Genomic DNA, 27,819 nt, shown 5'->3' with positions numbered 1-27,819 from the left:
TGCGTTTCAGGGGCGAGCAGTCATCTTAAGAAGGGGAGTGAGGTTCTCTCGAGTTTTGAGACGGCGATGCCACTTATGGTGTAATCCTACGCTAATCACGCTTATAAGAGTGCCATTTGGGAGAAACCCGATATAATTTGGATTTATTTGGCCCGTTTGAGTTTCATATTCTTCGAGTTTGGCTTTTCTGTGGATAAATAGCCAGCATCTTATCCATTTATCTCTACGAATTTTTCATGATATCTCTTACTGACTTTTCAAGATATTTTTTAGGCGAATCACTTCTAATTTCATGATATATCTACTTATTATTAAGATGCTTGTGAGTACATATTGTTGTGCGCCTTAACGCAATGCCCTAAGTATTCGCTTCAGATTTTATTTTGCTTTTTGTTTACAAAATTATCATAGCTCTTCTTAAGTTAACGTCGATCGCTCGTGGTATATGCTATTAGCCATATTGCTTTTGCTTCAAATTGTAGATCCTTCTCTCTTTAGCGCTCTTAAATAATGTTTGCGGTGGTGTTGCTCTTTTTTATGGAGTCACATGTTTAGGCGAAATTCTATTAATTCTATATTATACGGCTCTCCAGGTTTTTCGTGAGCACCGGTAACTTAAAACGTTTAATAGCATTCTTTCTCGTCTTTTTTATCTTTTAACCCATAGCCTTTTATATTCGAGAGTTTGTAATGCCGAAGCTAGCATGCATTTTTTTGCTTGCAAATCGCCCTAGACGTATTTTGGCATTAATTCCTCCTTTTGTCCGTCACTTTACTTCGCCTACATTTTTTTATGGTGATAGTGGGTTTTCTAATATCTCCTCGTCCAGTAAAACCTCGCTTAACTTTTACAGCCGGCGTCCCACTTCCCGGGAAGTCGCAACAGACGGGTTGGCTGCAGATAAAAGATTGCTGTGACCCAGTTGCCTGGGAATTCGTTCTGAGCAAGTAAAGTGCATGTCAGTAATTGATTGATTTTCGCTGAAATAGTCGTCGAATGTCCTCCTCGAGTGATTATCTGGTTTAATGATTACCCATTCGTGAGGTTGGCCTTATGCTTGTTTCACCCTTTCTAGCGGGCCATCTAAATACTCGTGCATGTTTGTTTGTGTCGTGTGCAAATAGTTACATAGGAATAGTGGTCGTAATGACAGATATCACATATTTGCATACTTGATAAATGTTCCCCACTTTTCAGGCATTTAAGTTGGTAAATATTGAAATCTTCACATTCTACATTGTCTATCTGGCAAAATAACATGTTTCTACAGTCCCTAATCTTCTTTTGAAGCTAGAAAATTATGCTTGGCCAGCATTATCGTATCACAGTCGTTTACCCGGAAGTTAAGCTTGGGGTTTGTAATCTTACCATAGCTCTCTAGCCTCAATGGCGCGTAAGCATGCGGTGGTGGTTGAAGAGAAGGATTCTTTCTGTCTCTTCCCCGCGATCTTCGAAGAAAACTACTTACCAAAGTTAACGATAAGGTCTCTATCAGACTGAGACACCATCCAGAAAAAAGCAATTTAAACACGGACGATTCAATCATCAAACAGCAAGTCCTCCCCTTTGCCCCAGCGGTTTTTATCGGGTGAAGCGTTGAGCAACCGGGTATAATCAATAAGTTATGCATTTGCCTTCATATTTATCTATACTATAGATTTACTCGTAGGTAAAAATTGGCTTAAATAGTTAGATATGAAGGCAAAATATTGTGATAACTCCTTTGGATAATTCAATGAAATTTGTCCCGATCCCTCGATGCATCTTCTCGGCTCATAGAAAGTAGTCCTTTAGGAACAATGCTTTCGTGAGAATAATAATTCCTTCGTCGTCAATTCTTACAATGTTTTGCCCATTTCTGTCATCTTCGCATTATTTTCATTGATTCACGGCGCAGTCACGTTCGTACTTACATTGGACTTTTTCAAATTTTATTCCACAATTTCGTGTTATTCAGGTATACCATTATACTATTCAGTTTGCCCTGCTGATACATGTCACTTAATTTCGAAGTAGTTGAGTAAGTTTTTATTTTTGGAACGAATTGTCATCAGTCTATCGATTTTGTCGCTGCGTGTGTTCTCTACCATCGCAAATGATTAAATGATTGTTTTCGGAGATATGAAGGGATGGTAACTTGTACTAAGTCAAGGGCATTTTAATGAGGGATAGTAGGCCGTGACGCCCCGAAGCTCTTCTTTAAGGGCTTCGAGCGTAGAGCAAGTGAACTCGCTGCGGAGTTGGGGTTGAGTTGGGTTGGCGCACTTGGGTATCGAGCCTCTCCATTTCTACGCCAACTGCATACATAGCAAGCTGTAGGCCAAGGTTCACAATTCTGCTGCCCTATACAGATGACCGCGTGATGACATCTTTACCTCCAGTGCGCGAACAATTGTAAATGAACTTAAGCGCAAGCTCTGGCATAATATCTTCTAAAGGTGTCAAGCTACTGCGGCTTATTGCTTTCTCTACGTGGATTTCGTATTTGCATAGACCGATTTTTTTGCGTGAAACTAATTTGGCAATATTGAGAAATGCGAAGCATTCAATTCCTTCCTTTTTATTATTTTTATAACGTCGTAATATATTTTGCAGAATCATTTCAGGATTTAACACCACTCTTATTTACCTCGTGGTAGCCTCGGGGTTGCCTCGTGGGTGAAATGTGAATCAAGTGCTAATGAACTGCACCTTACTTAATCACAAATTAAAATTAAGTGTTTGGTTCGACGAAATACATAAAAATAAACAGAAATAAGAAAAACTGGTGAGAAGATTGATGTTGTTTCGAAACTTTATGTACTATATGTAAGTATACCGTAATATATTTTTTAATATTATGCCTTCCGTTTCCTTTTAGTTGTGAAATTTACTATCGCCCCTTCCCTAAATAATGTGAGCTCTGGATATGAAGGGGATTTGGATGGTGCGGTGGCTACTGCCCTGGCTTCCAACCCGTAGGACCCGGGTTCGAATCCCAGAGTTTATAGGATTTTTTAGTGGCATAGTTGGGGTGCTTCGTAGAAAGCCCTAAAAGTTGAATACTCCATCCGTCGGATGGGACGTTAACCTGTGAATCCCTTGGCGCCTTTCTTTAAGAGTAGCCAAGTGCCGACAGCGGGTTTCCCTCCACACTTCAGTTCCCTAAATATTTTACCCATACCGAGCCACCCTACTATTCATAATGGCGCAAATGACCTTAGTTGTCAGTCGCCTGCCGAACTCGGGGTGTTTGGAGGGAGCGGAAGTAAAGCATTTTATTTTTGTTAAAGTCAGTTGAACTTGGGCGTATTCTCCTAAACGTGAATCAAATTAAGTATTTGAGCTAAGTCCATTATGTTTCATTATTGCCATCAGTAACTTGAAGTTTAGCCAATTGGATGAATCGGAGACAAGGTTAAGGAAATGTTTGTATCCAGTACTGGTTAAAGATAAATATTGTCAATAAAATACTATTAGCGACATGTTTAGTGTTCGTACGTTTTTTTACGATAAATTCGGTATTTTCTTTTTACAATAACATATTTAACAATGCTCGGAGAAATAGGCGGTGATGGCCGACATTTTCTTAAAAACAGATTTTATGGATGCATTATATCTTTTGTTGTTTAAATAGATGTATTGAATTACTGGACTACGGATTTTTTTCGTCATTCTTATTAGCCAGTTGGTTGGCATGCTGCCTGCTCATTTTCAAGGATGACGCTTCGAGTGGTATGCCATATCAGTGAAGACTAGAACTTGCTTAGTTGCATAATTTACCGCCAAGCCAATTGACCTCGCATCGTGGGTTGCAATTACCTTATCAAAATCTGGGTTGCGCTTCCTGAGGCAACAAGTGGGGGGGTGATGGTGAGACTTGATTGAAAAATGCCGTGGAGAGCATAAAAAATATTTGTCCTTTAAATACCTCTTTCCCGACGAAAAAATATTTTCTAATGACCACAGCGGGAATCGTCCTTTCACTCGTGTGTACGTGAGCTCTGATCGGTAACCTAATGGAAATTCTTTGAATAAAATGACGAGTTAACCCATATTTTATGCGTAATATTGTTTGTGAAACATAAATACCCTTATCGTTTCATTGCCACTCTTGATGGTAAGCCCTCTTGACCTTATTTTCGTTGTTGTAATTATTTGATTTTTATTTCGTCGTTCATTAATCAGTGGTCTTATCCGGGTCGTGGCGAATGAATACTGTGTCGTCTCTAAAGTAGAAGGTGCCCGTATGTTTCGGCAATTCTCTCTCCGATTCCGGCTATTTTTGAAGATAAAGAAGTAGTTTGGTGTAAGCTGAAGTTCGTGCAATTTTTTTTATGTGGCCGAGAGAACTTCGCAATGCGCTTCGTTTACGGGGCACGGCCCATCTCCTAATCCCTGAAAGCCGAACCCCCGCTGAAGAGATGTCCTTGTGTCGTTGCAGGCGGCAGCAGCAGCGGCGGCGGCCGCCGAGGTGACATGGGTGATAGCAGACCACCGCGCCGCCCCGGGGAGCGGCGAGTTGAGCGTGTCCAAGGGCCAGCAGGTGGAAGTTTTGGAGTTGGGAGCGGGTCCGGGTGGCGAGTGGTGCCTCGTGAGAGTGGTTTCGCCCGTGCCCGCCCCGCCTCTCTCCGCCCTCTCCCCGCCAGCCCATGGGAACACCACGAACGCGCCGCCATCTGTGGCCGCTTCCTCCTCCATCGCCGCCACCACCACCGCCTCCTCCTCGTCCGCGGAAGTGGCCGCCTCCAGCCATCACCAGCACAGCCACGAGGGCCTCGTTCCGCTAGCCGTCCTCAAGCAACCCCCGTCTGGACTCAAGACCACGTCTCCGTCGCGGAGGTCGGCGGCCACAGAAGGTGCGGAGCCGGACTCCGGTGAGTGATCTCCCTCGAATTAATGAACCGTCCACGGGCCTCCGAGACATTATTGATCGTTTCACCCTCGGTTACGGCGTACCCTCCCCCTGGTTTTTATTCACAAAATCTTATGTTCATGCTGGGGAGAATGAGCATCACTGTGATCGGTTCAATAGTAATAATTTTTCTTCCAAAGTTTAGCCTTTAAACAGGGCCAGTTAAATTTGCGCTCTCCAAGTTAAATTATTTGCAGGAAATAATAGATGTTGCCATTTTTCGCGGGTTTCCAAAATCTAGTTGCTGTGATATTTCTGACCCTAGGAACTTTGTGGGAAACCGCGAGCGATTGCACAGCGACCGAAATTCCTCCCCCCTTCTGTGAGAGTGAAGTTTTCATAGGTATCGCTGATTTTAGTGTGTGGTAAGTTCTACCTTCAGACTTTTAACCCCATTTCAGGTTATTGTGGTATGGTATTGACTATTTCGAAGCATCAGCAAATTTTATATCTAATTTTTGTTTGTCACTTGCTTTCAATAGACAGTGATGAGCAAAGCGTAAAACAGGCCATTGGATAATTGTTTCGCTACCATATGTATTTAAGAAGAATTGATTGCGTAATCAAGTAGAAACATTGCATTAGGTAATATATGGCGTGATACTCAGACCCCTAAAGCTACTCATACGTTTTTCCCTATGAATGTCATTCTTTCGTTGTTTCTTTTAGAAAATTCCAAAAAGAAATCTCTCGGATACTAAGTTCAGGTTAGTTAAGTGTCAGCATAAAACGTAGAATAAGCCGATTTAATTGATGTAATTTGGTGATTAAGGTTTAAGTTTTTTTTGGAGTTGACCTAGTGTTCACTATTTAATGTGATATTTCCGATAAATATGAAGTACACCTTCCTGTAATTATTCATTCATTTCTATTAATCAAGCAGTAGAAGATCGTGAGGTGTAGTACATATATGTAGTTACTGTGATCACCAGGCTAGCCTGATGGTTACATTTAGCAAGGCAGAATGCGCTCCTTATGGCATGATCCCCTCCTCTTAATGGTACGCCCTAACTCCCACTTCATTTCCCCTCGAAAACTAGTTTCGCAAATTATACTGAGCATCCTGCAATCTCGTTCACTCGAGATTTGCTTGGTGAATTTCCCTTCGCGGTGGGCTAAAAATTTGTCACTCTTCAGAAGTAATTCACGTAAAAGCTTGGCATGCAGTTCATCAGAAGCAGGGAGGTGACCTTAGGGATAGAGAAATTGCATCACGATTATCCTGAGATTTAGTCAAAATATGAGTTTGAAACATTTAGAGTTCACAGCATTAGGAGAAAGTTCAAGTAGTTTTTTTTCGTTTGTCAGTACTTAAGAAACTTGCCAGCAGTATTGTAGTTAGTGTGAATGATTCGATAACGCTTGTGGCGTAAACCTTGAATGCACGAGAGAGTATAGTCATTCAAGTTTAAATTATAACTCTCCACCAATGTTATTGTGACATAATACCGCTCCCGTTGACATAATACCGTACCGTTTCAATATGTTATGCAAATTCCACAAAGTTACGCCTGAGACAACAAATTTTCAAAAGAAACTTGAGAGAGTCCCGTTGGGATCTCCTTGATGAAGGCATCGCGTTAATTTGATATCTGCCGTGGTATCCCTCTTGTACTCACGGGCTATTCCACCTGCCTTCTCCCCATACATCTACCATCGTCTTCCCGGCCCACGCTCGCGTCCTCCCTGGCACACATCCACAACCTCAGAAGATCAGTATCCAATTACGGGTGAAATTTAGGCAGGATCATCCACTCGACTCGCTCCTCCCTGTCGATGCTGACGCTGACCTTCATCTTATTTTCGCCCTCCCGTGCGGAAGGCGACTCGCACTTGAAAGGTCCGTTCTGTCATTCGCCCAGCGTCCGAAGGTCCCCGTGGACGGGACGCCTGGCGGGCGAAATAGGCGCCGAGGGAGTGTAGATGGAATCGTCATCCGTTAAAATCTCACTCAAGGACTTAGCATTTTTCATCGCCGCTCGGCAGCCTTCATATCCTAGGCTTCCCTTATTCATTACTTCCACACCCCCCAGCAGCCTTCTTTCCTCTACCCGTTCCCCTCCCCTAACCCCGTCTGTGTCCCTCCCGTGCACGGTGTTCCCTCATCGTCTCATCCCCCCGGCATTTCTCTTATGCACTCAATTCACGGCCGAGCTCGCCGGTCCATTCTTTTTCTTCTCTTCGCTAATGCTAATGGCTTCCCTCCTCCCCTATCATCTCTCTTGCCTCTCCCCGTCCCTCGCACGGTATGGCCAATTAGCTCCCCACTCTTCCTTGTCAACTCCTCTCTCTCCCGAGGAATAGGCTAGGCCGGTCTCCCCTACTCATTCCCGGACTCATTCCATGCGCGCTTATCAGGCGCTAGGCGCTGTTACTGCATGTCAAGGGCACGCTTCTCTAAATGATCCTCCATGGAGATGCACGTTCATTTATAGTTTTGTCATTTTCATCCTTGCAGTGGCCCCTCCTCCTCCACCATTTGTGAAATGTGTATGTATTGGTGCCTCAATGTAGGCCATCGCTTTAGGCTTCAGACGCGATATATTCTCTCTTCGCGATGCAGAATTTAATATAGGTTAATTGCGGATTGGTCGCGGTTCCTAATCGCATAATCACTCATACATTCTTTGGAGACATGTGATTCTCATATGATGCCTTGGCCTCGTAAAACGGTAGACCTCTGTGAAGACTTCCTCATCATTTGCGCTCAACATGCTTTTGGCACGCATTTGGTTCCTTTCCTGGCGTCAATCCTAGTAATAACATGCCATACTACTGATCTCAATTAAATGACAATAGCTCAGTTAAGATCTGACAATTGCGAGGTGAAGAAACCCAATTGAAAGTAATGTGAAATTATAGCAGTCTTGATTCATAAAGGGTCAATTTTGCAGGATAAGGAGGAAGTGATTAATGATGCCCTTGAATGAATTCCAGAGCGACCTATATTTTTTCCTCGAAACTTTCGCGCAATTCATTTGGGAAAGTGTTTGAAAGCGCATGTCATTTCTTGATTCTGTTATGAAATCATTTTCCACCCTGGAGTATATTTAGCGGTTTTCATGCGAGGGCTGTGAGTCTTCCATGTTATATCGGGACGCGCTCATCCTGTCCTCATTATCTTTCCCCGAAATCTACAAAACCGCTCGACGGGCCCTTATTCTTGGAAAGTTTATTCCGCGGTCGGGAGAAATATCACTCCGAACTCGTGTCACAGACAAATTGCGTTTCGTGTTAATCGCGGGGTTTTGCCCGCTGCCCCTTCCACAACCCCCCGCCCCCCGCCCCCCGCCCGCCGGGGGTCCTCCCGTCGGATCCAAAGCTTGCTCGCGAGCACAGAGTCACTCTCGCTTCGCCTCTCGGGTGGCGTATCTCTCCCGCGCACTCGCCATATCACTCTCGGGCCAGAGTACGGTGTTACCACCCTTTAGAGGCGGGTTTGACGCTAGAGGAGAGAAGGGTAGGGTATATTTTTTCCTGGCGAAGTCCGCACTGGCGACGTGACACGCCACCGCGGATGGTCGAATCGGACTTTTGGCACGCCTTCTCTCTCCCACCTCTCTTCCTTCAGATCTCTCATTCTCACCCGCGCCCTGCCTCCCCTCCACTCTTTCCTGCACTCTTTCCCGCGCCCCTGTGTATTCGATGACTCTCCTGTTACCAACGTATCTCCACGGCCATCTAACCCAATTCTAGCGCCGGGACTAGATGAATTATACGAAGCAGAAAGGCATTTTGTTACTTGCCAGGCATTAGTGAAAAAAGGAAAACGAGAAAAAGAGGCAATGACTCGCGGTGAGAGTAAGCACACCCTGAAACTCTATAAATATATTATAAAGAAACTTAACCAAGTAAAGCCCGAGACCGTTACCTTTTTCAATAAGCGCATATTACCACCGCAATCTGAAAAGCATAAAATATAATTATGTAATCATACAGTTTAGCACCAGCCGTCCGTGTACTAGTCTAAATCTCCATGTGCACCTTCCATGTCTTCTTTCGGTGTACGAGAGGAGGGGTAAACACCTCCGGAGAGGGATAGGTTTGTTAAGGGTTTAGCTACAAGGTGGTCGTATAAAATTTCCCTATTACATCTTGTTCGTCACTAGGATTGAGTCCTATAAGTTAGCTCTTACGTTTTAATCACCGATTTTATATGCATTGTCTAATGAAATCTGCTAATATAAACAGTGCTCTACATAATTATACGAACTTAATACGGAGTGAGCCCTCTGGCTCTATTTTTGTTTTAATAATTCCACCCTAGTATTCAATCTTCCCATAGCTAACCATTTCCAACTAAGGTCCTCGAGCATCGTGGTGGAATTTCAGTGTATACTAATCCTTTGGAGCGCCCAAGGGCAATGAACTCTGCCGAAGAGCGTCGTGCGAGGTCCTTGGCAGGGCATGTGTGCCACGCTACGCTTCTTTAAACTCCCCCGCTCCAGTTTCTTCTCGCGCTCGTCGCCTCCGGGACGGCTGTGAGTATGGATTCCGCGGATGCTTGCGAAGGCGCGCACACACACGCGATCCCGCGAGCGGCGAGAGTTGTGCGCCCCGAGTTGGCGTTCCTTTCGAGTCCACCACCCCCTCCCCCATTTTCTCTCCCTCTCTCTCTCTCTCTCCGTATTCCTGCAGTTCACTCTTAGTGCGAAACAATGGTCGAGCACGCGAACCCAGTGTTGGGACCGAGTGTGAGAAAGCGGACAGTGTGACCGTGGAGGAAGAGGGGGAGGAGGAATGCAATGAGGTAGAGGAGGAAGGGGTGCGGAGAATGGAGGTGGAGTGCGGGGAGGAGTTGGAGGAGGGCCGGCTCGTGCTGGAAGTGTGCGGGCCCATGTGAGGGAGGCGAGGAGGGGGTGAATGAAGGTGGGGGTGTAAGACTAAGGTTGAGTGTGAGATTAAGGACTCTGGATAAGTAGTAAGAGGGAGGAAAATGGGTGGGGTGATTGCCAGAGGTCAGAGTGCGTTATGTACCGAAGTTATTTTTTTCCGGAACACGATTGAGTATTTAAAAATAAATCAGAGGGACAGTAAATAATGGCTGTGCGTGCATTTGTGCCAGTCACCTGTAGTTCTCGCTAAATGTATCGCTTGCCCTCTCCTTCTTCTTACGCTTCGAAGCCTTTTGGTCTATTGATTTTTAGAACTTGAATATCTATAATGTTTGCGTAATAATGGCGCTTGAATCACTTGCTGAGGAGGGCACACCTGTAAAATATTTTTCACGCCACGAGAATATTTTTGATCTTTTTGGGAATAGGTCGACCTTTTTTTGTGGGAGTAATCGCCTCTCAGGTCTATTTTGCACCAGTGTCAGCTAAAGGTAAAGTTAAAAGTTACATGATAATTGAGAAAAAATGGTATCGTGGTATTACTCTGTGAGAAATCCAGCCAGAGAATGCAGTTAAGTCTACATTAGAATATTTTATCCTACCTAGTAAATAGATTACCGAATCTCTAGAGCATGGCTTTGGAACATGAATCGCAGAAACTTTCATGTTAATGGTAAATTTGAAAATTATATTGGAACCAATGCTATAGCTGACAGTGTCCCGAGTAACAGATGGAAAGAAAGTAAGAAATAAATGGAAAGGGAATTTACATATTTCTTATATTCCCACTTATTGTTAGAATGCACTAAACGTTGCATGCATATTTCATCCAATTATTATGTTTTGAGTGGTTCATTAATATCTTACATCTGAAAATACCTTTTATTAAGATAATTCAAATACGCGTGATGCTTGGAACTTCATTACATTAATGTAATTTTGCCCCTGACATACGAGGTGAATATAAATGTTTGCTTTAACGGGCCTAAACGCTTGATGTCATGCTAAATCCCTTTCTCCGCCTGAAGGGAATTAGGCGGAGATACGAGGAGCGTCGAGGAGAACTAATCAATAAGTTCGAATCTATCTTTCCTTACGAATCGAATCCTACGATATTGATCCTCACTGTCCGCACTTAGCTAATTTAACTGTTACATAATTCAAGTTTTTGGACATGAGGTTCGAAGAAATTTTTGCAATAGAGTAATCCGAGGCAGCTTGTAAATATTTGGGTGTATCTTTCAGAATTCTTAATTTAGTGGGGGTTATTCCATAGGTTAGCAGTAAATTAAAGCGTTTGGTACTGATAGGAAAGTGGAATAAAAATCTTGGAAGGTTGAAGCTTCGGATTTTCGACCAGTCGGCTGTACGGATTAAGATTTTTATTCCTCCTTTTTATATTTTACACGTGCTATATTTCTTTTGCAATCTTTTAACTCAGATTTTCATTCTATATTTAATATCTTTTTGGAATATTTGAAATCGTAATTTTAAGATTTTTGCACGATAAGAAAACTATAAAAATATTGAATTTTCGAGTAATCGTTAGGCAACTGAGATAATTATTGCTCCATAATCTTAAAGATTTCCTTCTAATGTTAAATTTTTCGGTTTTTAGCACATCCTTATTTTGAAAATAATGTTAATAAATTCAATCTCACCCTTAAAATTGCGCTTTCATAGAATTAAGTTCCAAGTTTTTCTTGTGGTATAATATTTCCTAAAATGACTTTAATTAGATTTTAAACACCCTGCCACAATTTAATTCATTTTTAAATGGTCGCTTCATTTGCGTAGTGTCAGGCGTGATGTAATGGGATTTGAACATAATAATGAAGAAACAGTAGTAATTGTTTACTATATATTTATTTAAAATACGACCGGTTTCGATACACTACATCATCTTCCGTGTATATTCCGAAGATAATGTAGTGTATCGAAACCGTTCATGGTTTAAATAACTATCTAGTGGGAAAGTGCTACTATTTGTATGATTATGTTGCTCTATTTTATTGGCTATTATTAAGTATTACGTTGCGAGCGTAACTCAATCTGAATGCAATTAAGTAGGTCTCAACAAGAGTGAAACACAAGAAAAATTACCCTGAAAGGAATTCGTTTCCCTAACCGTACGAAAATCCATTATTGTTTTTACTATTCTTAAAATTCATTATGTTGGGTCAACATTTTGGTATTTATTCTTAGAATGTAACATTAAATTTATATATGTGTAAAAATGAAATATTTTTTACGTCGGGGTCATTAGTGGCAGGTAGGTAAAATTGAGATCATGTTGGAATAGGGAAAGGGGGGAGTCCTTGCTTAGGAAACAGCAATCCCGAAACAAAGGTGAAGGTTGGTTGGATGCTGTCAATGCCACCTGCGGAGAACAATTTCTATTTGTCAATTTTTCATGCCTTAAAAAATAATTATTGGCTAGTTCTCTGGATGCTATGCCCCAAGTCGTGTCGCAAGGGGCCGACTCGCCATCGATCCCCGAAGGCTGCCCAATCCCTCGATGATTGAAGTCGAACTAACCGGTGTTAAAATGTTGTCTTCTAGGCAGAAAATGTTAGGGAGTAGAATTTTATGGAGGTGAATCGCTTAAGCCTCTCGTTTTCTTCCTTTTCCTCATTTTTTACTTTACTAGAAGGTATCCTTTGGACTAATTATGGTTGAATAAACGTGAAAACTATGGTTAAAGTAAGTGGGTGTAGATATATCTCGGGTTTCTACAAACCTGAGAACTAAAATGTAACCTGAGAATATATTTGGCTGAAATGTTATATCTGGGAAAGTAAGGGTAATCAAATGTATATATATACATTCAAACACGCAATCCCGCCATGTGTGTATATATACATTTTTGATTACCCTTACTTTATATTAATAGAATAAAAGATATTTATATATATATATTGGGATATTTATGAGATTAAGATTAAGATATTTATATATATATATATATATATATATATATATATATATATATATATATATCCCGATAAATATATATATATAATGATATTATATATATAATCGGGTTGGTTACTGTGTTTACATATATATATATGTAAACACAGTAACCAACCACAGTTACTGTGTTTACATATATATATATATATATGTAAACCATAAACACAGTAATCAACCCGAAGGTCGGTTTAGTAGGTGATGGTGGAGTTCACCCAGTACTAAGCCCGACAGCGTGTGAAATTCACACATCAGGGTAGGGGGGCCAGTTCCTTTCCCTGTGCTTATGGTTCCCGGTTATGGTTTCCCAAGATCTGGTACCCGAAAAATCACATAGCTTGGGTGGAGCTGCAGGTGCCCAGAGTGTCTTGCCAGGGAATCGAACCCGGGACCCTCCGGTCAGCAGTCCAACGCTCTACCCACTGGACTACCGCGCCCCAATATATAAAATAAAGAAACTTTAGTGAAATGCGCCAATTAGTACATGTATTGATTGGCAACATTAAAAATGAATGTACGGAAACACAAATTAAAACTTATTTGAAACAGAAACGGAAATTAAAAATTGAATAATTAGCTTTCTTTCTATAAACAAGCTAAATAATGTGGACGTTATGGGAAAGAAGGGAGATATGAAAGAAAGGTGGTAATATGTAAGGATTTGAGTGAGAGGTCTGAAAAGAGGGCTGGCGAGCCGAAACACATATGCCCGGATTAATACGTGGCGGATTCGACTATCCGTATCCCCCGTGGCCATGTTAATACGTATTATAGCGCAATATGCGGGAGGTAGGGCCGCGGAACTTCCGGGGAGCACCGTAGCCTTTCCTCGCATTCCCCTCTTTCCTGCGTAATCCTTCCCCACCCTCGCCATGTTAAGTCCCACCACTCTCCGGACAATTTTTCTCTCCCGTCGACATGTCACTAATTTTTTATTTATCGCAGCTTTCCCGGGCCCGGCTGCCATATTGCTCTTTCCGACCTCCACCCGTCCTCACCTTCCGACGCCACACCCCCGCCGTTACCCTCGGCACTCGCGGGAAAGTGCGCCGAGCCGGCCTTCATTATGCATGAGCTCTTGGTATTCATGGGAGCAGTTTCGGCGGGTTGCGCACAAGGTGGGGATGTGCAAGAGCAGATGGAGAGGGAGGAAGCGTCGTAGATCCAGGAATCGCTAAGCGTTCCGACGTTGTAACTAGTCGTTCTTGTGCCCTTTGGTTAACTCTCCGGCCATCCCCTCGACTCTCCTCTTCGCCTCACTATGTCTTATGCCCCTTGGTATTTTCTCAGTTTCAATTCTTATGCCTTGTCCTGACCGTCCACCGACAGGCCACCCCGGCGTTTGCCCGGTTGGGGAGCGCCTTGCTGTCACGGCGGGAGTGGGAGTTTTCAGATTGAAGAATCCCCATCATTTGCCTGTTTCTGGGATGCTCTCCCTTTCTCCTCCTCCCGCTTGCCAACCCTATTTTCCTCCGCTGCACAATGGTCATCTCACCCTCGGCTAGGCGCGACACCACGATCCGTCTAGTTCCCCCTGTCCATTTCCATTCCGCCTTAGTCCCTTCTCGCACCGCAGTTACTCAAATGGATATCATCTTAGTACCTTTTCTTTCTCTTTTTCATACCACTCACGATATGAGCATGTTATATATTCCAACATATGTACATAGAACTCTGCCAAATCTAATCTCTGTCAAAAGTTCTTGAATTTTTTTCGCAGCTCTATTTCTGCTTATCTTCTTTAATATTCACGTCTTCATTGTTCATCTGGTTAATGTTCTTAATTATCCGTTTCAGGTACGTCTTCCTTTACAATTAATGATCCATGTCATCAAAAAATACCGCAGGTGGCGGTAATACCGTAGTCCAGCGTTTTATCATACGATAATGCCATCAGTGATTATTTCTCAAGGCACCGATTTCAGTAACTCATTCGTTTTAGGCCATGTAATCTTGTTACCAAGTTGAAAATCTCATTAATCAACGAGGGATGATACAATGTTTTACTATTCTTCGTAATTGATGTGCCCAATAAAGTACTTGTACATGGTATATTTTCGTTATCTTTAAAATATTCTTAATTTCCAGAGTACGAGATTGTTCTTCTGGAATCTTTCTCTCACATTTCTTGTGTATTTATTCTCTCAGGAAAGGTTTCTAGAATTTAAGGTCATTTTATCTGTTAGTAAATTTGATTCCAAAGAAGAAGCTGATTATATTCCCCGGCATAATGCTAAACGTTCTTCGTCCCATGCACATGGGTATAATGTGAAGTCTGTTTTCAACGTATAAGCGGACCCATTGATATCAGTGGCCTTAAGTTACATCATCTTTTTCCTTCCCATTTGCTGTCCTCTCTCACTCTTTAATGATAATTTATCTTGGGAGCTCCTCAACCTTCCGTTCATTCCATTTCATCTTCCCGCCATATCGCTTCTGGGTGTAGACCTCGCCATCATCTTTATTTCTTCATCACCTTCCTACGCCCTCCTTTCATTTCTTTACCCTCCCCCTCCATCTCCACTCTCTCATCGACTCTCTCAACGCTCTCATCCGCTCACTCAATTCCCCGCTAACGGCCATTTCATTTTCTACCCATCTCTTTCGTTTTCTCTAATTTTCCCATCTCCACACCAATCACGCGAGATATTTCTTAATAACATCTGGTTGACTATGGCGCATGCGTCCCTGAAGTATAAAGAATCCATGAATTCTAATTCCGTCAAAAAAATAAGAATTTCTGAAGGTTGTCAGCCCTTGCAATGTATATGTATACATTTTTTGTATGTACTCGTATACATCGGTGTTTCTGTTGTGTGTCAAGTGGGAAGATTGTTTTTCTTTTAAGAGATTTTTTATTTGACATCTGCCTCAAAAAGAATCAAGTACCAATAAGGATGTATGTTCTCTGAAAATAATTTTATCATTTCTCCCTGTCATGAATGTAGGCTTAATATTTGCACAATAAATTCTAAATAAAGTTCATAATTTTAATGCTAATCTTTTGGCATGTAGGTAGGTCATTGATTGTTTTGACCAAAACAACTGTAGGGTAGTATAGTCTGGTGTTGGATTGTAGAATGATTTCAATTTGACTGGAATTCATTCATATGAAATGCGCATATTCATGATTTGTTTCATAAAGATTGCGGTACAATACGATTATAGCGCCAAAATACACTAATTATGGAATTATTCCGTTTTTATTTAATCACTGTTTTTATTCGTTAAGGCTGACTTATTTGCTTGGAGAATTTTCATTCTAGCCAAAGATCTCTGATTCAAATCTTAAGACTTGCGTAATCTTAATAAAAAAATGGCTTAAAATATTGCCGATGCATGTTTTGGCTTTTCCCTTCCGGTACAAGCCCTATCGCTTGCCTTGCATAGCTTAGTGTATGTGACCCACCTAGTTTATTGTTTCCGTTTATTCGAAAACCCTTGATTGTTCTGACACTGGCTCCAGAGTTAAGGTCGCGAATTACGTTGTGCGTTGATCATGGAGGAAAATATGTAAGACTAAGTATATTCTTTCGCTAAAGAGCGGCACGAAAATCAGCATGTATGAGCCTTGCGATATGCCAGTGTTACTGGGTTCATTTCGCCTGCGAGAAAGGAATTGTTTGAAATGAGGCAGCCCTCGCGTAATTCAATGCGCACACCACTCCGTCTGATGCCAAAAACATTTCTCTCCTTATCTTCATATCCTCTTTCATGCCTAGCCTACCTTCATCTGCCTTTTTTTGCATTCTTTCCTCCCTCGTCCTACATTCCCACACGTTTCTTCTCACCCTCACGGCGCACCTCTCCACCCTAATCCGAGTTCTCCTTTCACCCTCCGCTCGCACCACGCTCATCCGCCTTCTTCGTTTGCTCCTCCCATCCTCACCCCTCCCTCGTTCTCCTCTCCTCCGTTCCTCTACTTTCTTCTCTCTCTACCTCTCTCTCTCTACCTCTCTCTCTTTCTAACTCTCTCTCTTTCTACCTCTCTCTCTCTACCTCTCTCTCTTTCTACCTCTCTCTCTCTACCTCTCTCTCTTTCTACCTCTCTCTCTTTCTACCTCTCTCTCTTTCTACCTCTCTCTCTTTCTACCTCTCTCTCTTTCTACCTCTCTCTCTTTCTACCTCTCTCTCTTTCTACCTCTCTCTCTTTCTACCTCTCTCTCTTCTCTCTCTCTTTCTGCCTCTCTCTCTTTCTGCCTCTCTCTCTTTCTACCTCTCTCTCTTTCTACCTCTCTCTCTCTTTCTACCTCTCTCTCTCTTTCTACCTCTCTCTCTCTTTCTACCTCTCTCTCTCTTTCTACCTCTCTCTCTCTCTTTCTACCTCTCTCTCTCTACCTCTCTATCTCTTTCTGCCTCTCTACCTCTCTCTCTCTCTACCTCTCGCTCTCCCTCTACCTCTCGCTCTCCCTCTACCTCTCTCTCTACCTCTCTCTCTCCCTCTACCTCTCTATATCTCTCTCTCTCCCTCTATCTCTCCCTATATCTCTCTCTCTCCCTCTATCTCTCCCTCTATCTCTCTCTCTCCCTCTATCTCTCCCTCTATCTCTCTCTCTCTCCCTCTATCTCTCTCTCCCTCTATCTCTCTCTCCCTCTATCTCTCTCTCTCTCCCTCTACCTCTCTCTCTTCCTCTACCTCTCTCTCTCATTCTCTCCTTCGGCCTGCTCGGTATCGATCCGCCGTTGCAGCTTCCTACAGCCATTCCTCCGCATCTCCCCCTCCTCTTTTCTCGAGCCGCCCGTCATTTATTTCCTTTCCGATCGTATCCTTCCCGTATGTACGCCCACCTAATCCTCTCTCTCACTTTCTTTCCCTTGGCCTCCAACGGGCACCGCCACGCACACGAGTGCTCTCGCTCACACGCGCCCTTCACCATCGTCGACCCCTCTCCAGACCATTTATCTCACGGACCAACCCAAATGGTTGTTAAGGGGAACGGCCAAGTCGGGCTTGCATGTGCCTCATAAATCTCCCGCTCTTTTACCTGTGCTCAACACCCACAAAATTAGGCGAAAAAATGAATTTTTTTGCCACGGGATTTTCGCATTACCCGCGGAGACTCCTTGGGATTGCTGTTGCCTCTGTTTCGTTTGTTTTTTTCCCTCCACTTGTCTCAGTAAGTTTTTGATTGCCACCTTTCGTTCTGATGAAATCTTTCCTCCCTCGCTATCTGTATCTCGCTTCCTCCTCTCCTATATCCTCCCTCTCGTCCTCCAGCGCCAGCAATTATTTCCGCGTGTGATGAGGTCCCTCGCAAATTCCGAAATGTCGACTGAATATTTCATCGTCGTTTTGTAATCTTCGCTGAGGTCATTTACGTTTCCCTTAATCTCCTCTTTTTTCATCGCGTTAATAAATGACTCTGATGCGGGTCTAATAAATAGGGTAAATTATCACTCCCGTTGAATACTTCATTTAAAGTCCACCATGCGCGCATCTTGCCGGTGAAATAAATGTAATTCTCTTTCCCTCGGGGACAAACTTATAAACCACCTTGGTGGTCGGTGGCTTTAAAATTGCACGCGCCCCGTCGTTTCTTGTGATTAAAATTTACTTTGTACCACCCTGCGGGTGAATATCCATCTAACATTTTGAAGGGCGGACAAATTCAATAGCGGCTTCAATTTCACGACACGACTTCGTGCTTCACCATTATGTTTGTAAGCATGAGAAGTCAACTCGGAAACGTGTTTAGAAAGGCCTCATTGTAATCGTGATTATTTCATTGGGGTCTTATTTACTTCCCACACAAATTAAACTTGCAACCCCTCTATTACCTCACCTTCTCAAATGAAAAATCGTAATAATAAACGCTTATCATATCGATATCTTTCGGAGACAGAACCTTCTAAGGTGTGTTCCCAACGAAATGTTTTTATTAAGTTTAGAACAGTCCAATTTCAATTAATAATGTAAACATTTGAGTGTTGGGTTCCACAATAACTTATATCATACCGTGCTTTAAGTCATATGACTTGCATAAGTTCAATTATTCGGCGACGTTTTACATCGAAGTAAATTTGGAGTACATCGTTTATGCCGTATTCATAAGCCGATCCTTTGAGAGTAAGTTAATGTTTGCATAGCTGGCCTGTAACTGCTGCCATTGGATGTCATTTTTTTCTAAAATTGACGTAACTGAGAGTGGTTTAAGGGTGCAAACTCTCCGGTACACTTCTGATGTAATCAAATAAATAAAGGGAAAAATGTTTTTATTTTTGTCCAAGGTGTCTTATGTGCAGTTTATAAGTATATCCCGAAAGCTCGGACATAACGTCTTTTTAACACTCCTGCCATTTCAATCTGAAGTACATATCTAGTACCTACTTGCGTATCCGGGCGAGAAAAGTTTCGTTAGTGTCACGGAGAAGGTTCATCGGCAGCTTTTTTCACCCGGACAAAATCATTCCCTAATTTCGTTTTAGAAACTTGAATGTGACCAACATAAAAATCGAGTTCGTGCATAGCTTCTTTCCACTTGGGCTGTTAATTCCTAGTTTCATACTTCTATAAGTGTTCTTGGTTGCATAATACCATTAAAATTAACCAAGTAATCATGTCTGTCCAACACGCGTCGCCATAAGTGACCGTTGGTCAGCATTACAGCAGAAGTATTTTCGATTTTGATTATTTACTAATTTCATTGGAAGTAAAATTAATCAAATACTATGTCAATCAAATAGTATGTCATAGTTATGTACGAGCCTCTCAGCAATTACAAATTGGGTTTCGGATGTCTAGTGCTGTGCTGTAGAGGATAGAAAAACTGATATTTGCATTGAACTGATTCATTCGCTGTGGAATGTATAAGTTTCTACGGAGATGGCGACTGTTTCCATCCTCTTTGATGAATCGTTTTCACAATGTGATGGCCGACACCACTAACTGAAGTGGGAAAAGGTAATTGTCAGTGTGTCTCATACTAAATCTTGACCGCGTGAAAAGTCGTGGGAAATGTGTTTAGAGGCCTAGAAATACGAATGCTGATGCTTATTTTCATGGTGTCTTTCTAAACTCTGGTCAGGGTGTCGCTTCTCTCTGCGAATGGCTCAAGGCATTCCGAGTAGTTTCAAATTATGATATGGTGAAATGCATCACAACGACGCTTATTGTTCTGGTTTGGAAATGGTTGGATAAAGTACATGGTAAAACCATGATGAAATAATGCAAGGGAATAGAATGGTGTATGGGGAATACATGGAAATTTGAGGGAAATAAGTGTCAGAAGCATCAGATTTAGGGACACTTTATTCTCGCCGCACGGGAGAGAAACGACTTAAAAGACCCCCTTCAACCCGTCTCCCTAGTTACTCTAAAATTGAAAAAAATAATATAATAATCTTTCAGAATTTGACGTAATTATTATCAAATAATTTAAATTTTGTTTATAAAGTGTGACTATAGCTCTTGTCTTCAAAGTACGGCTTCAATAACACATTTAATAGTTCGTGTAGACCATTAGATTATGTATTCGGTTAAACGCTATTCATGGGCGTGTTTATCCTTACATTGTTGTTTCCAGGTCTCATGGGGTTGGCTAGTTAGCAACTATGACTTGTATGGAGTTGATCATGGCCATTGCAAAATAATATAATAATCATGGTCATCTTGATATGCGATGGTCAACTCCATATTAGCCATGCCTTTACATTGCCTACATTTACTGAAACTTCTTTCACTGTTGAGTGCATCAATTTTTCCTTGACAGCACCTGTGTAAGAATTCTTTTGTATATAATTGAGTTTATTGCGCTTGCAAAAGCTGAGATATAGTGTAAAGTATTATAATCTTTTTGTTTAATAGGGGCATCACATCTCCCTTTCGATATGTAAAAACTGCCATATCGGTAATTTTGCACCTTCGTTTCACCAATTCCATTTCTCATGTTTTCCCATTTTTATATTGTCCTCCTTTTATCCTGGCCTAATTCCCATCCGCTCCTCCCTACTCTCCCATTTTTCTCCGCCTTCTTTTCGGCCTTCTCCCTTTTCTGACTCTCATATCCCTCGACACCCTCTTTCCATCTCGAGACCTCTATTTATCAAGCTTTTTGCCTCGAAGTCTCCGGGCAACCCAATATCGGCTGCTGAAGCACGTCTCCCATCCCTCCTCGAAACCCACCCCAAAACTCATCCACATCCCGTCGATTCCTCGCCGTCCTCTTTCCCATCTGCGCTCCCTCCCCTCTACTTTCGCCCCTTTTCCGCCCCGTCCCTTCCCCCATCATCCCTTTTAAAAACCACCCCCGTCGTCGCCACCCTCTACCGCTCCCCGCGGAGTTTTCCGTCCCGCGGCCCTCCTACCCACTCCCCGTGCAGCCATGCCTCATCGTCCAATGAATACTTAAACTCGTCCGCCCTATGGTCCACCGCCCCTCCCCTCCCTTTCTTTCCCCGCCTCTCTTCTCTTTGGGTCTGGCTGTCTCTGTCGGTCCACCCTTGGTCCCGTGTCGCCTCTCCCGCGCTCCTCTTCTGAGAATGTACTATATTCCCCCGCTTCCCTCCGACTCCGTGTGTCGCTAACCACTCCCCCGCCATCACCCTAGGGCCCATCATTTCACCTTCCTCTCCGACCCTTATAAAACCAGGGCCACAACCCCTGCTTACCTCCTCACCTACTCTCTCATCGTACGCCCCCAAAATGTGATAAAACCCATAAAATCCCTCGTTGGTGGCTCGCATACGGATATTACTGCCTCCTTCCTGCCATTACTCCTTTTCGAGAAAAATATGATGGGAGTTAAGGATGTGGGTGTAGGGTTTGGACTTCCCAAAACTGGGCTGAGAATGGTTACGAAAGAATTTTCGTTTGGTTCGGAGAGGTTGGGAGGGGAAAGGCTATGTCGCGGAAGGATGTGGGTGGACTGCTATCTATGGCATAATATAGGAGTGAGCTCTCTCTGTAATTCAGATTACGAGCACGGCTCTTAATGCCCAGTCAATCTCCCTTTATAATAGGCCCTAGCTTTTGTCGTACGAAATTGTTGGATTAGTTCCAACGGTCGGGGAGTGGGATAGGGTCTCTTTATGGCATCGTTAACCGAGCTAAGAGAGCGTTTTATATACGTCTTAATTATATGACTTGCGGGGAGGTTCAATTATTCATTTTTCCATTTTTGGGAGAATATACCCACATAGGGAAAAGCACACAAGGACATTTTCGTGGAAGCGCGCAAACTTGTTTATGAAATCGCTCTTCGCCCTTTCTCGAGCGACTCGATCAGTTTTTCACGGAATATGAAGTATATGCTCGTTTTTTTACTCTATTTTACTTTCGTGAACGTCACCATTGAAAAACTGCATTAAAAGTTTTTTAAATTAACATTTTCCCTAAGTCACAGTCATTGGTTGTTTCTCGTACGACAAAATGACATTTTCGGTATTGTTGATATTGTTGTTGGAATGGTTAAACTTTTAAAACTTGAGATATTAACATTTTGATAATAATTTGGGCGAATAAGTGTGTATAATGGATAAGCACTGGAAGAAGTGAGCATCAGATTAAAGTGACATGCAGGAGGAAGAATAATTGGAGAGCTGGAGAATTTCAGCATTTTCAGTTAGTCGATTACTTCGTTGTGCTTTGAGATGTGTATGTTAGAAAAGAAAAATGTTGTAAGTGCTAAGACGCGTATGGGATATTATAAGAAAGCGCATGGTAATTGAAGACTCATGCCCTTAGTAAATAATTACATGGGTGGGAAATTGGACTTTGGCGTTACCTAGCTTCAGCAAATGCGGCAAGGAATATCTGTTTTGACTTTCATCCAGTGAGCTTGTATGCAGTTGCCTTAATTCCAGGACTCCATACGATAAATAGAAAAAGCCGGAGTCCACGGCCCAAGAATTCGTCTTGTAAACATGCTGATTATCAATCACACGATTTCACTTCGATGTAATAATTGTGTTTTACGCATGGAGGAATACATTTATTTTGGCTGTTGACAAATTTTTCACTTCTCGTCTTGCAACTAGATATTCAAAGGCTGTTCGGGAATGTTTCACATATGTTTATACCAGCTTCTGGAAAAGGACCTCTCGTGGTCGCATCCGACCCTCCTCGCGCTAAAGGTCGCATCAGTGGCTGTAGGATTTCTGGAATATGTCAAGCATTTCACTCGTCTTCGATCGTGTGTAGCTTCCCGGTAGCCTTGATGGCGCAGATGGCGTGATGGAGTTGATGAAGCAGAATAAAGCTCCTGCCTCAAAATTCCTGTAAAGATCGCTTGGATTTAGCCTAAGGGAAGCATGGGATAAACCTTGCCTTGTTCCTTTGAGGTCAATGTCGTAATTATATTACCGAATTTGTGGAAGGAAAATCGAAAGTTTTCAGTAGTCAATGGTGAAATAATTTTCAATGCTTCTAAAATTATTAGTTCCCTCCTTATATGGGCCGTTGATTTACATGCTCACTTTTTTTTCGTCGTTTGCATGTTTCCTCTCATTTTGTCCCTCGGAAAGCTTATTTTAAAAAATTGATTGAATTTCCTTGTTTTTCTGCTTGTTTAATATGTTTTCAATTTTTTCGTAATCGTTTACAAAGCCCCCCCCCCTTGAATATTTTCAAGGGCTCTTACGCTGCTCTGAAAGAATCTCATCCTCCATTCGACCTCTCAGGCGAACGGTGACGGCGACACAACACAATCGATAAGAGGGCGCCAGCTCGATTTTCATTTAATGCACTGAGTGCTTTTGAAGTTGGCCATCCGTCATCAATCATATTGTCATTCAGTCGCCTAGGTCCCGAAATTTTGGCCATTAATTCTGTCAGTCAAGTTGGTCCCACGCAGAATCCGCTGTGCCTCTTGCGGTAACTCGTTCTTTTGATTTTCCGATATCAACATTATTTTGATAAATATTTGAAATCGAGTCTTTAATGTCTTCTCCAGTGTTTTAGTGTTTGATTGCCTAACAGTTTGCACGATACCCCGCCGAATACTGCCATTCTAGACGTACTGGAAATAGTTGAATACTTGAATAATTTTCACAAAATTGTTTTATAAAACATTCTTTGGGAGTTAACTAATGAGGCTCCATCGCTTTACGCTAACGTGAATACATTTTTGAATAATCTCCTTTAGCAACGTGAATGTTCATGTGATTCTCAACAGCAGTAAAATCAGACGGAACCATATAGTTGCGAAAATTATGTTTTAAATTTTAAAGCCAATGGATACTTTCTTTTCACTCATCAAGTTTTGTTGATCCTTAGGCTTCCGCGGCGTTTATCAGTGGAACCTCTCCATTTTTGGGGTCTTCACAGCGTCCGTTGACATTGTTGACAACAGTTGTCAGCATTGGCGACGTCTGCGGCGAACACCCGAAAAAAGGATAGACGTTCTACGAACAAGTTGTACTCTGACAGGTATAAGTTTGGATATGGTACTCGAAACATTTATTGCGTTTTCAGTATACTTTTCATACTCTATCCCATTGATCTTTTCATTCTTAATAAAAGACTGTAAAGTTTATGAAAAATTGTAAATCATTACCGTAATTACTCGATTTGACTTACTATGTAATGAAATGCAATCAGAACATCGATAGGAATATTTCTCCCGTATAGGTAGACGGGTTAACTTTTGCTGGCCTCCGTCGTTCTTTCACCCTGTTATCCCGATGAAAATTATCGGAACAAACCTTGTTCAACCTCAGAAATTGAACCCTAAGAGTTGTTGCATTGTTTTTGTTCTGAAGCTGGATTCCGTAACTCAAATTGATTTTATATTTGGAGAAAGACACATGTTTAGCTTCTTCCTGGAGTTATTAAGCGCTAGAAAATAACCACTGCTTCTAGGAAAACTCGCAAAGCAGTATGCGCATGCGCTTTCCCAGTCAGAGTTCTTCCGCGTTCAATATATCTCACACGCAACGTGCGTTTGTATTTCAAACGCTGATAGCCGTGATGTTCTGTTATTAGTACAACCAGGAGGCATAAATCCCACTCACGGGTTCTTGCTGTTCTCTTGTTACATTCATTATCGTTTTGCTTTGAAATCTATGAAGCTATACAAATGTATTCATAGATTGCGTCGACTTATGAAATGATTTCTGGCGAACATGATTTTCCCTTTCTTCTCGAAGGCTTTTTATATTTTTAATCAGTTTGTTCATGTAGCGTGTGTGTATGTGTGAGTGCACCCTCGCGCGCACACACGCACATATGTACTAATAATGAGCACTTCGCCTATAAGGCCACTTAAATTAGTTCATTTATACAGTCGCAATGAGTTAATATTTAAACCTTACATACTGCGTCTATGATGTCATTCTCGGACGAAATTTAATTGGAGAATCGCTTTATATCTTTGAAGCTTTAATTTACATTTTCTGCCCTATCAATACCCCGCCATGACAGTTCGCAAAGGTATATCTGGGCATGCGTAAAAAATTCTCGCAATGTGAAAGACGTACGTTGATTAACGTCTCTCTTTACTTATGATATGATGACTTTACCCGGTTCGGATGTCTCCTATATCCGCCGCATTCAGTGATCACATTATCTAGTGCAAACAAACTTCCAGAGTTGACCTTGTCAAGCTAAAGCGTGTTAAACGCATCAGTGATGGGTTTGCTTTGAAGATTTTTCATTTTTGACTTGAGTCTAGAAAGCTACGTATGTACAAGCTTACAAATAAACATGCCAAATGTCGTTGCTGATCGAGGCATCTAAAAGCAAGATGGTCCTGTTGTGGTCTCAGCCCAGATCGCTGGTCTCGATATCTTTGCCAAGCAAAAATATATAGTATGTGCATCTCCTTTTGTTGGGTCTTGCACCGTGAGTCAATTTTCTGTTCGGTTGCTTTATGCTTGGGTGTCGCTTCTACCGTGGAGTTCTTTCTTTGTTGATTGGGCCATTGGGGAGCCTTTTCTATTTTTTGTTTTGTTTAGCCTTTTCAGCATATTTTTTGTACTTCGTATTAAATGTCATAACAATTAGTTTCGTAATTTATTACTTTACTGTGGCTCTACAAATTAATATGTATTAAGATACTAAGAATAAATCGATTATTTTACGGAAATCTGTCTAGCTTTTCATAAGTATTTATCAAGCCTTGCAACTATAATATTAAACCTTGGAAGGTTGGACAAAAATTGTTTTTTGTGTACCTTAATCATTTTTCCCAGCTCTTAGTCTTGAGCCTTGATACCATTGATCAATTCTATAGTTGTTTGTACGTTTTGATGAGCTAGGTTTTTATACATTATCCTCTATATCTCCTCGTGAATGGTCACCATGAATAAATCATTAATTCCTTTATTTCTCCGTTTAACTTGCATATTGAAGTCATCTGTTAACTTTTCCCTTTAAGAAATCTTTTCAAGATTCGGTAATGAGCTTAGAAGTTTCTACGGTTATCATTCACATGCTCAACTTTCAGGACACCACTTAAATAATTCTGTTTACACTTTTTAAATTGATGCAATACAAGGATAATTGAGAATCTTCACCGTAATCCCCTGAAGTACCTAGGCCTTGCTTAGTTCACTCATCTGCCATCATTCACTTCACAGTATGAAAAAAACTGCGCGCACAGGCGGACATTTTCTGCCTTTCGTAAAATAAGTATGTCATCACTAAGGCTAGTGTGCCTTGCGCTGCCTCATGTATTCTCGTCGGCTGACTTTCATTGCTGCAGGCTTTTCCTTTTGAAACGTTATGACATATGGTAGGCTTTAATGCACATTTTTAGGTGGGGTGGTATCCCGTAATCCTCAAGTATTAATATATCCCTACGTAATTAGTCTTGTGGCATGAATTCGCAAAATCACAAAAATCCATGTCCCAAGTTACTGGGAGGGATTGAGCAATTCGTGTATTTGGGCAACTAAATCCTTGTCATCACTATAAATAAATTTCGGAGACATCTTTCATTTCTCCACTAGAAAATGAAACTCTCTTCGTAGTAGTTTTAGGGGAGGCGACCGCCAGCTGAGTTCATTTGCGCCATTAGTGATGGACAGGAAAGGATGAAAGGTGGAGAGAAACCCGACGTCGGCATTTGCCTATTCTAAACGAAAGGCGCCAAAGGGTCCACAGTTGAACGTCCCATCCGACGGACGGCGTACTCACTCAAAGTGCTCTCCACGAAGCACTTCAAGTAGGGATCGAGATCAAGTACGTTAGACACCACACCATTCCGATCCCCGAACACCCTTCGTCCCCCGTCCATATGTCCCGTAGGCCGTTGGATATTCGTGTCTAAAATCTGACCGGCATGCGACCTTCCGCCGTTTCTCCCGCTTGGCTTCTCTCGCACTCCTTTTTTGATAACTTTCGTCGAATCGAGATCCCGACCTCCGCCCCGCCCTCTCCAATTCCCCTCCGCCCATTTATTCCTACTACAGCTCGCCAAAAGATCTTCCTTATTGTTCGACGCCCCCCACCCCATTCTCGACGGGAAGAAGGGCGTGGAAAGAAAGGGAGTGTAACAGGTGAGATAAGGGCATGAAGAAGAGAGCGCCGTCCCCTCGAGAGTCCCTCTTTCCCAATCCCTGCCCTACAGCCATTCCCCTGCCCATTGTCCTCTTCTCCTATCTCTTACTCTTTTTATTCCCTTTTTATTCTTTACACTAAGGCTGATGAGAGCCAAAGAAGAGTATGAATCGCGTATTTGCTGTCTGAATTCCAATGCCGAAAGAATTCTTCTGTAGTGGTTCGTCCGTCGTAATGGGAGCACGATTAGCAGTAGTTGTCTTGTTTTGAACTCCGACTTACTATAGGCACGCGGGCAAATAGATTTTCGCCGTTGGGATTTATCCAACAAAAAACTGCTCCCTAAGGTCATCGGAAGAAGAACTAAATTGCTGGACAGGTTGCTAACACTGATGACAAAAACACTGTAATTTTCCAAACTTTATTAGTTGAAATTATTTAGACGTTTTCTCGTCATTGTCAATAGTACAAAGACGCCCCTGGGAGCCAACTTTGCGCCACTGAAAATTATCTCAAAACATGAAAACCGGTATAGTATTTCAATAAATAAAATTTGTATAATAACGGTGCATTTATATAACCATGGGTAAATTCCTCGAAGCAACGTCTCCCTTTTTTGGTGCGATTCGGTGCAATGAATTATGCTGCATTTTTTGTTTGCTTTATTACTTCGCGCATT

The 27,819-nt window shown here is 42.1% G+C and overlaps 1 protein-coding gene across 1 annotated transcript in view; it reads left to right on the top strand.

Moving 5' to 3' along the window:
- The window catches only part of trio (trio Rho guanine nucleotide exchange factor), a 251,658-nt gene that overhangs the window by 148,658 nt on the left and 75,181 nt on the right, over positions 1-27,819 (top strand). The window contains exon 31 of the mRNA XM_071587214.1: positions 4,425-4,857. Within this exon, the coding sequence (XP_071443315.1) occupies positions 4,425-4,857 (433 nt within the window). The remainder of the gene's footprint in view (positions 1-4,424; positions 4,858-27,819) is intronic.

Source organism: Hetaerina americana, unplaced genomic scaffold (assembly GCF_022747635.1).
Source record: "Hetaerina americana unplaced genomic scaffold, ioHetAmer1.1.p SCAF_3, whole genome shotgun sequence".
Lineage (NCBI taxonomy): Eukaryota > Metazoa > Arthropoda > Insecta > Odonata > Calopterygidae > Hetaerina > Hetaerina americana.
Note: the sequence above shows the minus strand (reverse complement) of the source record. Positions and strands in the feature narration are given on the sequence as shown.